Consider the following 14,194-nt stretch of genomic DNA (forward strand, 5'->3'; position numbering starts at 1 on the left):
CCTAGATCGTGTGATTTAACGCCTTTGGATTATTTCTTGTGGGGTCATGTTAAGGCTCGTGTCTACAGGGATAAACCAGCAACGGCTGACGCTCTGGAAGCCAATACTGAAGCATTAATTCGTGAAATACCGGTCGATATGTTAGAGAAAGTGTGCCAAAATTGGACCTTGCACATGGGCCATCTAAAGTGGAGCCGCGGGCAACATTTGCATCAAATCATCTTCAAACATTAAATTATATTGATTGTTCTATCGATTAGAATAAAGATATCATCAATTTTTTCAAATTTTTTGTGTTGTTTTGAGAATCAAGTCCTATACCTTTTAAAAAATCACCCGCTACTATGGTGACAAAATAAAATCAACCCATAAATTTTATTTGGATTCTGGGTTCTGATGCAGTTTCTCGTTGTGACTCATTTTACTCAAATTTAATGAACCGAAACATCTTTCGTTTCACATATACAATTAAAAAATGGAACCAGCTCCTTTACATCATCTTTAACGGTCTAAATCCGATCTCTTAGCCGACGATAGTATAAAACAAACCCCAGACATATCAATCACGTAATCGCAATTGCGACTAAGGAAAGTGGCACCGAAAACTCACAATGGAGAGCAAATTGAATCGTATCTGGAATAAGTGAGGAGGAACTAATTAGAGATCACGATCTAGACGGTAATAGTATAGTAACGGCGGTACACGACGCCCTTTCTGCAGTGCTTTGATTAGCGCGTTGCACTGAGGAATGTGCACAGCCATGAATCATGATGACATACATAATTTCATTATTTAATCACGTGTGTTCAGTGGATTGGAATCAGTTCATAACTCGTTGCAGAACGTGGAATTCAAAATCGGACGATACGTGATGAAAATCCATAACGTAGTCAAGAAACACTTTATTGTGAGATTTTCACTAAACAGTTTTACAAAAATACAACACTTGTTTCGCCATACAATGGTTTCTTCAGGCGTGTCTTTACTAACTAAATCTACATATTCAATACTCATGCAGACCTACGACTTTGTAGGTACGTGTGGCAGATACCCAACGGAAAAAACAACTAACCCAGCTAATGCCGCGCAGAGAGTTGAAGTGAAACCATCAGGTACCTGTGCAACGTCTTCGACTCGGAAGATACGTCGCAAGTTATTTCCCACTATGAAAAGCAGAAATTAATTTCGTTGGTTCGATGCGACCAACCGGGACCAGTACCGGGCATGGTCTCTTCAGAACGGTGTGAACCGTCTGAGTATCACGACAAAACAAATATAATTCCAGCTAGTCATGGAATCTCTCTGCAGTTGATTGAGTGGGATGTCCACTGCGCCACATGCAGATAGAGTCAGGAAACAACTCCACAAGCATACTCCAGGGTGGGAGTCGGAATAATGATTAATATTCCGGAGAGGTGCATTGTGACATGCTAAAGGATGCCCCATTCCTCTCCTGCAGACCAACGACTTTGTAGGTACGTGTGGCAGATACCCACTTCAACTCTCTGCGCGGTATTAGCTGGGTTAGTTGTTTTTTCCGTTGAGTATCTGCCACACATACCTACAAAGTCGTAGGTGTACATGAGAGAAAAGGGGCAATCTTGAGCATGCCATAATGCAACTCTCTGGAGCTTATCTACCAGTTTCCACGTTTGAAGAAATATTCAGTAACAGGGAGTTATTAAATTCTATTTTCCAATTCGAGCGCTTATATTCAACGACGTAGTTCAGACTTTTTCCAAGGTGTTGTTGTCTTTCTTTTTGTTGTCAGTGAGGTATTTTTTCCTCATCAAACTTTTCGTTTTGCAGTTGCATAAATTCTGAAGGCAAATTTGAAGGCATATGCTGAGTCTTTGAAAAAATCGTTATTGGGATCACCTTCGAAGTTTGCTTGCTGAATGTCTGGAAATCAACCGAAAACACCATTCCCTTTCCAGAACAAAAATGTTGTCTCCCAGTGGATTCATTTTACGCCAGTGGTTCCAAATTCTACTGAGCAAGTTCTTTAATGAAGTTTTTTTCAAGGACAAAACACAAGCACTACAGAAAAATCGCTCTAAGTGCGAAAGTAGCGATTCACATCGGATTTGAATCGCTGGAGATCAAATCCATTTGGAAAAACGTTCTCAGGAAGTGTATTCCACATAAACACAGGTCTCGAAATGATAGAGTTCTTAAATAGTGAAGTTCGAAGTGTACTGAGTTGAACCTCAAAACGATGAGCAGCCACAGTCCGTCGCGTATTTCTGATATGTACCGCTCTTGGTGAAGTCAAATGTGCCAAGTGACTTGAACACTTCCCGTGAAAGTATGCAGCTTCAGGGTATGCTTAGGAGCGAAGCTCCATACATGAAAACAATACTCCAAAGAAGGTCTGATCTGAGCATTATAAAGAATCAAAAGTTGCTGAGGTGTGTACAGTTCTCTGGTTCGGAACAGTGTGCCAAGCTTTTGAGAAGCAGCCTTTGCAATTTCAGCGACATGGTTGTGCCAAAACATATTGGTGTCCATTTTAACCCCCAACAAACTTTTGGGTGATGGATGTCTCCTTTTTATATTTTTATATTCTTCTCTCACGTGAGAGAAGCACTCCGATATATACTCCCATACTCATTATATTGTCACACAGCATATAAGAAAGTTTTCATTTGAGAGACAGTTTACATCATTTTGCATGCAGTATCTAGGGCAACGTTCAATTCATTAAACTAAACGGAACTTTTTCCTTCGGGGACAAGCTTAATCAAAAAAGTCCCTCGAGAAATTATCCCGTGGACTAATTTCTCTCGTGAATATCAAATGGCTAATTTTGAGCTCGAAAGTGTATTACAACTTTTTTCCCTTTGCGCGAACCGTTTTGTCTGTTTGTTCTGAATCTTTGATTAACAGTTGTTTATAGGACTTTTGTATTCCGCGTTTGATATGGATACTTTAGAAGGCTTTAAATGAACAACAACGCGACGCGACGGTTGGTTTTACGAGTTATGCCGGAATAATGAATATGAATGTATTCAGACACCTTACCACTCCCGAAGGTAAATATTACGTTTTGTTTTATATGGTTAAAGGTAGTAACCCATATGGGTATTTCAATTAGAATTTCTAATTTGTCTTATTCAGTGAGGTGTAAAGAACTTCAAATAGGTGTAAAAATGGGACAATTTTCTTACTCCCTGATTATAAGTTACTGCGTAAATTCAAAGTATTTTTCACGAAGAAAAATGTTATATTTTTCAGTGACTTAATTTTGATAATTTCGTTTATAGGGAGAAATTATACATACATACAGTTATCTCAACATTCTGCTAAAATATTCTCCCGTTTTCAGAATTGAAATAAAATTAATGAATGTCATGTGTGAATATGGCAATGTTGTGATTGGCTTCTGAAACTGAAATTGGAAATTATTGCTACTCGAATTGCTACTGGAATAATTTAAATTTTGTGTGATTCATTTACATTTGATATAAATCCAATGTTTTACTAATTGAGTCACATTTTGAAAAACATACGAGGATTCTTCATTTTATCTCTTATAATTTCAATGTGTTCTCTTCATCAAAGTTTCAAATACGATTGTGTATTCGTGGCAATCATATAATTTTATTCAAGTCACCCACACGTTCATTATAGGGTCTTCCAACTTGAACTTCCGAACTTTGACAATTGATAAAGGCCATCTTGTTGAAGGTACATCTGTTAAATTGGTTGTCATTTATCCTGGTTTTGCCGAATCATCATGGACGGATATAGATTCAAAAACAAGTACAAATAATACATTTTTTTTCCAAATGAGTGTTCTGTTCGGTCAACGTACCTCGCGCTATGCCTATTATATGGCCGCCTTAATCGTCCTACCAGGAAGACTGTTCGCAACGTGGTGGATGAATTTGAGTCCACTGGTTCAGTAAACAATCGACCAACACCCGTACGTTGACGAAACGCAAGATCTGCCGAATTTGTCGAATTTGGGACGGTACCAATCCACATGAGATCCAAGAGCGTCCAATGCATCCCGAAAAAGTCACTGGTTGGTGTGGATTTTGGGCTGGCGGCGTCATTGGTTCATGTTTCTTTGAGAACAACTTTGGCCAGGCCATCACTGCCAACAGCGAACACTATAGGTCGATGATTACCAACTTTTTTGGTCTGAATTGTATGATCTGAATACCAACGACATGTGGATTTCACGTGCATGCGAATAAGCCACAAAAACAGCGGTCCTCAAAGGCAACATAACCCATGTCATCGATCAAATTCAGTCTGATTATTGCGCCAGAGTCATGGAAAATTGAACGTTTCCTAGGCACTCTACCCAGAGGAACCTTGGCGAAAATTTGAACGAATAAACGAATAAAAAATTTCGATGACATCTGACACACACTTCAACCATTCAGGTTATTAGAGACGGCATATTACATGTCACAGTAAATATAAAAATGTAAATAAAGATACACTTTAATCTGATATAATCGAAATTTCATTGACTAAACCAATATCAGTTGAGTAATTTGTAAGCTGGGAGGGAACACACTTTGTTTTATTTAAATTTGAAGCGCCTAAAGAAAGACCCCATAAGTATGTGTATTAGATGTAGGTAAGTATTAGTTTGTAGTAAATTTCTCACACCACGAACAAGCTGGTCAATTCCAGTTTTTCTGGTGTTATGCTCATTCCGAGATTAATTTTATGTTTTCTGTAGTTTTGTTATTATAATTGTATTTTTTTTTCGAGTGAATAAATATGAACCTTATTAATATCATTCAACTTTTGTGGAGAATATTAAAACCATACTCTTTCAATTCTTAATAAACATATCTTTATAATAAAAAACGTGTGCGTCTCGGGACGCTCTAGTGAAGTGATTCATTAAAGTAATATTGAAATTGTTCAAATTGAGAAAAGCTTAGGTTATTACTTAGATTACTTCGATCTGACAATTGTTAATTAGTTCGATCTGATAATTGTTAATCAGTTCGATTTGACAATTATCAATTTAGCATTCACAATGATTAAAATAAATTATGTATGTCTCCTTGGGTGATTTTTATCTTCTCAGTTCAAATTGAAGATAAAGATTGGTCGAGGAACCATACGTGATTCTTTTAAAACATTGTAAAAGCTAAATTAATAATTCTCAGATCGAACTAATCAATCTCAGATCAAACTGGAGATGAAGAGTGGAAAAAATGAACATAATAATAAAAAATAAAATAGGACTTACTATCTATTGTAACAGGGATAATTTTATGTGTGGGTTCTGGGTAATAGTAAAGGTTTATCAGCTTGCTTTAGTTTATTTACTATTGTCGGTAACGACTTCAAAAACTAAAAATTTACCAATTCCAGTATAACATTTATTTAAAAAAACAAAAATATCATTTACCTAAAACCCGGAAGAAAAATTTGTTTTGCAATATTCATTAAATTATATTTTATTCCTAAGGGATGACAGCTTGTTTCGCCGGCATCGAAATTCACAGAATGAGGTTAAAAACAAAAAACGTAAGAATAAAAAAGAATACAACAAAAAACCTTCATTGTCAATGCTGAATTGTGAACAATTATTTCGTAAGCGGTCAACTAGTACCATCTGGAACAGGATAATTTCATATGTTACACTATCGTGAAATCCAATGAAACACGTTCGGAAAGTCGATAACGAGAGTTCTTTCAACTCTGGTGGTATTTCATTCATAAATTTGGTAATGTGGAAATAAAATGAACGTCTGTAAAATCCAATGTTTCATAGATCAAATTTCTCAATAGATGATAGTAAGTTCTATTTTAATTTTTTCAATTTCGTTGATTTTTCCCCTCTCTTCATCTCCAGTTCGATCTGAGGATTAATAATTTAGCATTTACAATGTTTAAAAAAATTATGTATGTTTCCTTGACTAATCTTTGTCTTCAATTTGAACTGAGATTTATTAATTTAATGATAGCTATGTTTATATTACTTGTAAGGAAGGGGCAATGTTTTTTTTGTGTTTGTTCTGATTTGAATTTCTGCCACCCGTTGACGCATGCGTGAGAGAAAGAAAACCAAACAGACTGGTGACGTAACGCGTTAGGTAACGAAGCGTTTTACCCTCCCATAAGAAAGTTATCACTTCAAGCATAATAATAAATAAAATTATTTCGTTTTTTAATATCAATTGTTCGAATATGAATATCTTTTATTTTGAATAACTTTCAACCATCTCTTGTAAATTTTCTCCGAGTATAAATGAGTTATACATCATTTTTATTACGGCTCTTGCATAGATCACGTATCCGAAGAGCAATTAATCGTATCCTATACATTACCGACTTCTATAGGGGCATATGCAGGACCCCCGGTCACTGTCTCGTTTCCAACAGAAGGGTCACTCTGAAGGGGATCCTTTTACGCCGCCACCATAAATTCCCAGTTATTAAACTAATAAATTAGCCTAATTGAATAGTATCTCGTAACATTCTTGTGCCAAAATTCATCTCCAGAGATAATTTAGAGGATACGGTTACCTGCGAAAGCGAAAGGTGAAAGTTCCTTTGGTGATCCCCCCGGTGTCGAGTTGAGGAAATGTAAAACCAACACGAACAAAAGACCCTGCAATATGAATAGAGAAACTTGGGCGAGCACGTTTTGTTATATTCGAGGTGGGTGTATCAATTTCTGATATCGTTATACCTGGTGGACCGAGGTGAATTCGGATGCTGATGATTATTACTTGGGACGTGACAGATAATTTGAGTTGGCGGGTATCATCACTTCGACGTGAAAGTGGATATCTGATGAGGTGACTTCTCTCACCTCTGACATAGTAGAACATTAGAGAAATGTGTGGATAGCAACTGATGTCATTCAATATGACACAATAAGGAAAAAATGGGCTATGAGACTAAGATATCACATGAAGATTTGATTGGGAAAAACCTGAAACTAAAAAAGTCAGCATGGAATACATCGAAATACCAGACAGCTCAGATACTGTCGACCTTCCAGCGTTGAATTTTATACCAAAACAGGAATCATATTATGAAATGGAACTGGTTGGAGCCTGTAAAATCAACAGCAGTTTGGATCCCCTTCACTACAAGATTTGAGACCACGAAAAATCGGACTCGTCTTCTGGCTAAGTTGGCTGAAGGATTCATCACAGCCTGCCAGGAAGGTGTTTTCAACATCTCACGCTTGGTGGGTTCCTAACACCAAAGGCAGGACGAGATGCCAAACCCATTCTGCAGTTTTGGTTCGTTGGATATTGAAACCGTTGTGGAGAATAATAAGTGCAAAATTTATGGAAACCGTTCCTTCTTCACATTTAGGTGAAGCTTATCTAACAAGCTTGTTGGTTGTATTCATCCTTAATCATCGAAATGAAACGATTTGTCTCTAGAGTTTTCGATTCATGGTGAAATGAATGTCACTCGAGAAAAACAGGTGACATATACATAGGCGCTAGCCACACGTGTTGAAATAGGTTGTTATGATTATAGGACCAACCTTGTGTCAACCAACCTTGAGTTTTGAAGCGACAGACGAAAATATACAATTTCTATCATTTTTGGTTTGTTACTCCATCTCAGGGCACCCCATTCTCGGACCCAATGATCACCACTTATTCTATAAAGAGGAGAAAAGTCGCTGTTTACTGATACTGGACCGCTCTATGGATGTGTCAGCCTCTGTGAGTGTGGAAGGATCCTTAACTATTATTATTTGACATGGTTTTCTTTCTAAAACTGTTTTATACATAAAAACAATTACCTAATAACGATACAATAGATGAATGTTCATACATTTTTATCAACCTGAGAAAAAATAACCCAAAAATTGTATATAGGTGATAACAAATAATGCCAAAAGACATTTTTCTTCATGAAGTTCTAGATATTTTATCACTTTTTTCTTCATATTATAGAAGGGGGAATCAGGGCATTCAGGGATCAAAGGTAATGATAAAGCTGATGAATGCGCTAGACACGTATCATCAACTTCATATATAGGTCCTGAACCAGTTCTGGGGGTACCAAAATCATTGGTACGAAACCAGATTGGGACATGGACCAATAAGAAGCACACAGAGTACTGGACAAAAGTACCTGGCAACAAACACAGTAGAACCTTCATTGGGGAACCGTCCGAGAAAAGAACCGAAGAACTACTTCAATATAGTAGGAATCGGCACAGAATAATCTGAGGGTTACTAACCGGTCATTGTCCGCTTAGAGGACACCTGAATAAAATGGGGCTGTACAACGGAGACCTCAGCTGCAGATTATGCAACGAAGGAATAGAAAAAGCTCTACACATCTTATGCAAATATGAGGCACTGAATCACAGGAGGCGAAATTACGCCCAGAAGAATATGACGAACATCCAACAAGGAACCTGTACAAACTAGTACAGGGAACGAGACTGATGGAATGGGTGTCATGAGAAGATAGGAGAATAAACGCAATAAGCCTAAGAGGCTGCAGTGTTTCCTGGAGACTTGGACTAAATGGACAGACAGCTCCCAAGGGACCAAAAAAAAATGTATCCCAGTGAGGAAATAGTGGACATAAAGTGCAGGAAAAAGTTATTATTTTCATGTCACCACACAAATATTTGCAATAATATCTGAATCCAGTGTTTGAAATTACCCGGACTGCCCTTTTCTGTAGCAGAAATACACAGTTTGAATGCGAGCGTAATGAACCCTACATAATTCATATGGTAGAGAAGAGAAAATATGCAACATTCTAAAAACACCTGAATATTTGAGAAGATAAATTTTCGCCCAAGAGGCTGCAATGTTCTCTGGAGATTTGGACTAAATATACAAGTCAGACAGCTAGCTCCCAAGGGACAAAAAAAAGTATCAGAAAGAAATTTGTGAATGGTCTTCGTTTACTCCTACACAAAAAGTAACTGTCATTGAATGTAGAAATGTAGAATGTTAAGATGTAGAAACCTGCCAAAAGAATATTCCAAAAAAATTGTTTTTCATGCTGTTCTAATAAAGACATATTATTATTATTATTATAAAACGTTCCAATCACAGCGATCATTCAAGAGCAAACTTGTTTTGGAAACGGAAGGTAATCTCTTTAAAAAAATGAATCATAAATAACAGGTAAATTTTCTAAATAGGGCAATTATATAACTAATTTGACTTTTTCAAAGGTGAAAAGGTACGTTACATTTGCACATATTTTCTATTGGCCTAGACATATTTGTTTTTTTGTTTGCGGAAGGTTGTGGATCTAGATAAGTTGAAGATATAGAGATAACTTCTTACTTCCTCCCCTTACATAATAACTTTTTTGATGAAAAACTGAATAAATAAAGATGAAAATTGTTTTTTAATGCTTCTGACTCCTGTGTATTCAATAGTCGACCAATTTTCAGTGTCATTATTAATGTATTACTGAATTATGTTTCGTAAAACAGAATTTTTCCATTACAGTTCTTCCAAAGTTTCCAAATCGATAAATAATTTTTTGTAAAACTTTCCCCGTATAGTCATAAGTATATGTACGCTCCAAGAAACTTCCGTGCCATAAAGTTGGTGGTCTCTTGACCCTCACTTGGCAGAGAACAGCAACGTAAGTTGTAGAGAGGATGGGGAGATGTTATCTAGTAGGATCGGGAAACGAAGTCGACTTGTCTCTCTATGCAAAGTGCGTTCCAAGATTAAGGAAACGATACTCGAAGAGATTAGAGTTTGTTTTGAGATACTGGCGTTTGTAAGGAAGTGTGAAGAACGTTTTTCTGGCGGATGCATTCATTTTCATTAGGGATAGTGAGGGTTTCTTAATTACAAAGCTTTTATTGGTGTCATCAGTAAGTCATCTATAAAATATTGCTGTTAATGAAAATACATTTCGTAGTTTATATACTAGATATTTGAAATCGAATGAATTTTCGATCAAAATTTGTTTACAGAGTGAGGAAAGTTTCTGTTATTCTATTTATTTTTGAGTATCTATTACATTTTCATTTTGTATCTAATACTCATCATAAAACAACCAAGACTAATAAGGAAAATGTCACTCTCTCTTGGTATAAATGAGTAAGTAAGTTCATTTGACCACGTTATAAAAGGTTTATATTTGCATCAGATTATATAAAACTAGTTGAAGAAATATTAAACAGAAGAAGCATCCAAATATATTGAAGTATTGAATACAGTGGCCCGAGGGTGGTCCCAGAAGTACCCGTTCTGACCTAGAGATGGCGATAGTTGTTTGAAAAATAAAACAAATAAAAAGTAGACAATCTATAAAGCATATGTTTTTTCAAGTTTGAATACGCTGCGTTGTTTAGTATTTGTTTTCGGTGACTTTGTGAAAATGAAAAAAATTGGTTATCGTTATGTGGTTACGTTAGGTTAGGTCTAAAGTGAGTGGGTCTATTCGACCCTCCATCGTAACCCGTAAGGTTTTATTGTAGCTCACACCTATTCACACCCGACCAAATGAACCCAGCTTCTCAACGAAGCCGATTAGTTTGTATCGTGCATGGTCTTTTAGGGCAGCTCGTAGGAGTACGGTTCTGCCGAACTCTAAAACCTGATTCGGTCCCCAGCAGGGCAGGCACAAAGTATATGCTCTGCTGTTTCATCATTTTCCAAACAGAGGCGACACACACTGTCTTTCGACAGTCCGAGTCTCTGCATATAATGATTTAAATGACAGTGACCTGTTAGAAGACCTGTTAGACATCGTAGTTCATCCCTACTGTAGTCCAACAACTGTTTGGTATCAAGCTTCGAAGGGTGAATAAAGATTCTGTCAGAAGTCCATAAATCTTCTTGCCATCCAGGTGTTCAATGTTTGTTTGGCCTAATGCGATGCCAATGACAGGTTCTGGTCCGATGAAGCTGCTTGCAGCACCCTCCTTTGCAAAGGAGTCAGCAGCATCATTGCCTTACAGGCCAGTATGGCCAGGAATCCAGACCAGAGAGAATCTTTTAAGTCTTCCTATCGAGGAGAGTCTTTTTTGGCAATTTGCTACCAACTGTCCGAGAATATTTTTATTGACTTGTGTATGAGATTGGATTCTTCCAATATCTCCGCAAACAATTAAATAGCGTAAATTTCCGCTTGAAATACAGTCGCATAAGTTCCTAGGCAGGTAGATATCTCTGTCCTGGGTCTGTGACTAAAAACACATGCACCTGCACCAGAACTAGAAGGTGTTTTTTATCCATCTGTTAACCAACAACTATCTGCTGTTAATATTTCCTTCTCCCAGAGGACCCAGTCCTCTCTACTATGTGGTACAATAGGTACTTTGATTTGAAAGGTCTCAGCCTAAACAATATGAAAGCTGAACTGCACTGGGTTTATAACAGTAAAAAGTTGGGTAGCAGAGTTTAAACGAGGCCGTATGAGCTGCCAAGACGAGCATCGCAGTGGTCGACCAAATGAGGTGAAGACTCCAGAAACGGTGAAAAAAATCCACAAAGCAGTACTGAATGTTCGTCGACTGAAAGTGCGCGAACTATCAGACTCAGTAGACATTTCAAAAAGTGCGGTGCATCGTATTATTATCTGAAAGTTTGGACATGAGAAAGCTGTGTGCAAGATGAGTGCCGCGATTGCTCACACTCGAGTGATAATGTTTCAATTGAGTGTTAAGCGAACTTTCACAACAACACAGCAAAATTGATGAGTCGTTTCATAACCATGGATGGAATATGGGTCCATCGCTATACACCCGAGACAAAAGAACGGTCAAAACAGTGGACTCAAAAGGGAGAACCGCGGCTCCAAAAAACACGAAGACCGTTTCATTTGCATCGGTTTTTTGGGGCTATAATTGTCATTGACTATCTTATAAAATGTAAAACTTATCAACGGCGAGCATTATGCGAACTTATTGCAATGTTTTGAGTGAAGAAATCAGGCGAAAACAGCCGATGTTGGCTAAAAAAAATGTTGTTTCATGCACAATACACCAGCCCACAAATCTTTCATCGCAATGACCAAAATTTACGAATTAAAGTGTGAATTGCTACCTCATGCAACCTATTCGCCAGATTTAACCCTTTTTGATTATTTTCTGTTCCCAAACTCGAAAAAGTGGCTCAATGGTCAAAGATTTTCCAATGATGAAGGGGTGATGTTGGCAGTTAGTGGCTATTTTGAAGAGCAAGGCAATATCGATGGTATCGAAGTTATTGAACGTCGCTGAAATGAAAGATACTGATAATGTTGAAATGGCAGACAATGTACAAGTACCTAATGGACGAGAAATTCAAATCAAGATAGACAGAATACAATGACATCATGGCAGTTATAATATATTAATAGACAGTTGTAAGCGACGTCTTCATATATCCATTGATGGTATGAAAACAATACAAGAGTAGTGGGTTTTTCACTTTGATTTTGAAATCATGATTGACTTTGATTGCCAATTTGTCATATATGTTTAGCAGTTACCTCACACTGCCCAGAATTCAAACTTTTGTCTTGGAAGTTTCCACGCTGGTAAATTTTCAGTCACCTTGTCCGTTCATAGAGTGTGAATCAACTTGAAAGCTACACCCCAAATCTTGTACTTAGAGGAGCTATTCAAAATATTTAGTGCTCCTCTTCTGATTTATTGAAAATGTTAAATAAAGACATGATAGTGAAAGAATATCTGAATCCCATATGAGTTACGTTTCAATGATAAATGTGTTTATCAATTCAATTTTCTCACTGAATTGAAACGGGTTTTCAGGGAAATGAACGATTATAATGAATATCAGCGGATATGATGTAGAATTGAAAGTTATTCTAGATGATCACGTTACGCCAAAACCTATGCCATTTACAGGATGTGACATAATACATATATCGACGTATATTAACATCAACAGCAATTAATTTAATAGTCTCTGTCGTAATTTTGGTGTTATGATACCTGTATCACAAACCGAAATATCTTCATTATATGCGAAAACATATTTTCGTTGACCGACAAAAGTATCATCTAGTCGACTGCTGAGAGGTCCCAAGATTATTTATTCAATAGGAGGTCATTCCATATCAAATCGACACACATCAACCCAGATTTTTTATTCCAGTATTTTTTTGCGATACTCAACAATAACATTTCAAAGCTATGTTTTGTTTCAGGAGAACGCAGAGTAACACGACTTGGCATGCTACTCATTTATCGGGGAGTCCTAACCCAAGTCCTAGCAGATTGAAAGGGACCACGCAGGATCTTTTTGATATCGTCCTGAAGGCCCAAAGATCAAGAATCGACGACCAAAGATGCATGCTACCTGCTTATTTTAATCAGGTAAGTGACACAAAATGCTTTGCAGGATAAAAACCAACTGTAAATGATGAAGACATAAGAATATCGTTCACAATTCATATATTTGCAGTGAATAATCCATGCAATTGAAAACACACATAATGTATCAGTGAGTTACCCTCTCGGACCTCCTTTCCTGGCACCAGTCTTCCTATGAAGATTGTTAGGTATCTCCCATTTCCTCTACTCCCTCCTTTCACATCTTCGATTCTCAAATTTTTCTCTACTCCTAATTTTTCTTCCGGTCACCAAAAGTACGGCTTCCGTTTTCTACGGAGTTACTGTTAGCATTTGCTATGGAGCCATTTTGAGCTTGCTTTGAACTATCTGTAGGAATGTTTCTTAGTTTCAGCCATCTACAATCTTGAGATAATTATCGATCTGTGGTAACATTGGTTACTTAATCTCTAAAATACCATCCTAGTGGAGGCCCCAATACCGATTCTCGCGGAACCGCGCAAGTAAGGGGATATTTTCCCAGAGTAACTCTTCTACTATTCTATCAAACACTGCTGAATTCAACATATTTTGTATCTACTCCTTGGTAATCGTTATTAAAATGCAGTATTTTTTTTCCTTGTTTATGGGGGAAAACTTGTGTCGATCCTCAACTCTTGTTGAAAAATCTTTGACCACTGAGCTATTTCTTCAAGTTTGGGAACAGAACATAATCCTAGGGGGCTAAATCTGGCGAATAGGGTGCGTGAGGTAGCAGTTCAAACTTTAATTCGTTAATTTTGGTTATTGCGGTAATAGATTGGTGAGCTGGTGCTTTGTCTTGATGAAACAACACTTTTTTAGCCAAATGCAAAACATCTTCTCGCGTGTGAGCAAACGCGGCACCCATGTTGGCAGCTTGTACGGCCGCGTTTAAACTCTGCTACCCAATATTTTACTGTTATGAA

General features: G+C 37.3%; 1 protein-coding gene across 6 annotated transcripts in view; it reads left to right on the forward strand.

The window, feature by feature from the left end:
- LOC111505570 (Rap GTPase activating protein 1) overlaps window positions 1-14,194 on the forward strand; it is a 923,489-nt gene that overhangs the window by 541,798 nt on the left and 367,497 nt on the right. For all 6 annotated transcript variants that reach the window (XM_074183125.1, XM_074183137.1, XM_074183140.1 and 3 more), the window contains exon 2: window positions 13,103-13,271. In XM_074183125.1, the coding sequence (XP_074039226.1) occupies window positions 13,103-13,271 (169 nt within the window). The remainder of the gene's footprint in view (window positions 1-13,102; window positions 13,272-14,194) is intronic.

This window comes from Leptinotarsa decemlineata, unplaced genomic scaffold, assembly GCF_025532065.1.
Source record: "Leptinotarsa decemlineata unplaced genomic scaffold, Ldec_3_MD MMD2_P_RNA_scaffold_2, whole genome shotgun sequence".
Lineage (NCBI taxonomy): Eukaryota > Metazoa > Arthropoda > Insecta > Coleoptera > Chrysomelidae > Leptinotarsa > Leptinotarsa decemlineata.